This window comes from Gossypium arboreum, chromosome 1 (assembly GCF_025698485.1).
Source record: "Gossypium arboreum isolate Shixiya-1 chromosome 1, ASM2569848v2, whole genome shotgun sequence".
In the NCBI taxonomy this organism is placed as follows: domain Eukaryota; kingdom Viridiplantae; phylum Streptophyta; class Magnoliopsida; order Malvales; family Malvaceae; genus Gossypium; species Gossypium arboreum.
In genome coordinates this window covers 19577591-19579016 of record NC_069070.1, presented here as the reverse complement: position 1 = coordinate 19579016, position 1426 = coordinate 19577591, and the positions used below count along the sequence as shown (strand labels likewise).

The window sequence follows — 1426 nt, the reverse complement described above, 5'->3', positions numbered from 1 at the left end:
AGCATCCAGTAAGACTCTATCTGTCGAGTCTACTGAGTTCGTAATTCGAGTGTCAAACCCTTTGGGTCAATACGTACTTGTTGATAAAGTGTGTAAGTTCATTACCATACATTTGTCTCTATTTATTTTATTTAATAATAATAATATAATATAAAATAATAATAATAATAATAATAATAATAATAATAATAATAATAATAATAACAATAATTTAATAATATATTTTAACACATAAAAATCTTAGATTTTTATGCTTATGTCGCCTTAAATTTGGCAATTGGCATAATTTCCTATTTAGTCCTCTTTATTTTCTTTAATCTTTAATTAAACTTTCACACCTATTTCAATTTAGTCTTTTTTACTAATTATTCTTAATTCGAACTAATTCACCTAACCAAACCTAATTAAACACACAACTAACTTCGTAAATATTTTTAATAAATATTTACAAATCTGTTTTACTAAAATGAAGACCCAATAACACACTTTTTCGATGCCCGTGAATTTTGGGTCACTACATTTCTTCCCCCTAAATAAATTTTGTCCTCGAAATTTACCTGAAAAGAGATGGGGGTACTAAGTTTTTATTGTTTCTTCTGGTTCCCAAGTTGCTTCCTCCACATTATGACTTCTCCACAATATTTTCACTAAAGGAACCCGTTTATTTCTTAACTCTTTTAATTCCCAGGCTAATATTTGAACCGGTTATTCTTCATAAGATAAATCAGGTCGAATTTCTATATCTTTAGTAGAAATGACATGGGAATGATCCGATCTATATCTTCGTAGGATATAAACATGAAAAACATTATGGATTTTCTGTAGTTCCAAAGGTACAGCTAACCGATAAGCAACTGGCTCAATTCTTTCCACGAACTCATATGGCCCAATAAAACGAGGGCTCAATTTTCCTTTCCGACCAAACATCAAGATTTTTTTCCAAGGTGACACCTTAAGAAACACCTTATCACCGACAAAGTATTCAATGTCTCGACGTTTCAAATCCGCGTTTGAATTTTTTCTGTCAAAGGCTGCCTTCAATCTTCCTTGAATCCTTTTAACCATCTCCTCTGTTTCTTGAATTAACTCCGGCCCAATTATTATCCTTTCATTCAGTTCCATCTAACACATAGACGATCGACATATTCGACCATATAAAGCTTCATACGAAGCCATTTGAATACTTGATTGGAAACTATTATTATAGACAAACTCTGTCAACGGTAAATAACATCCCAACCTGATTCAAAATCGATGATACAAGCTCATAGTATGTCTTCTAGAATCTAAATCACCCGTTCAGACTGCTCGTCAGTTTGCGAATGGAAAGCTGTACTGAAATTAAGTCAAGTACCCAAAGACTCATGCAGTTGTTTTTAAAACCTCGATATGAATCATGGATCCTGATCAGAAATTATAGATAAAG

At 31.9% G+C, this 1426-nt stretch overlaps 1 protein-coding gene across 1 annotated transcript; it reads right to left on the bottom strand.

Moving 5' to 3' along the window:
• Positions 1 to 705: 705 nt before the first annotated feature.
• Positions 706 to 1122, bottom strand: LOC108481207 (uncharacterized). The gene has a single exon (XM_017784371.1). The coding sequence runs from the start codon at positions 1120 to 1122 to the stop codon at positions 706 to 708; it is 417 nt and encodes a 138-aa protein (XP_017639860.1).
• Between the last annotated feature and the right edge of the window lie 304 nt (positions 1123 to 1426).

Coding starts and splice junctions, on each gene's coding strand:
- LOC108481207 (XM_017784371.1), bottom strand. CDS start 1,122: ATGGAACTGAATGAAAGGATAATAATTGGGCCGGAGTTAATTCAAGAA.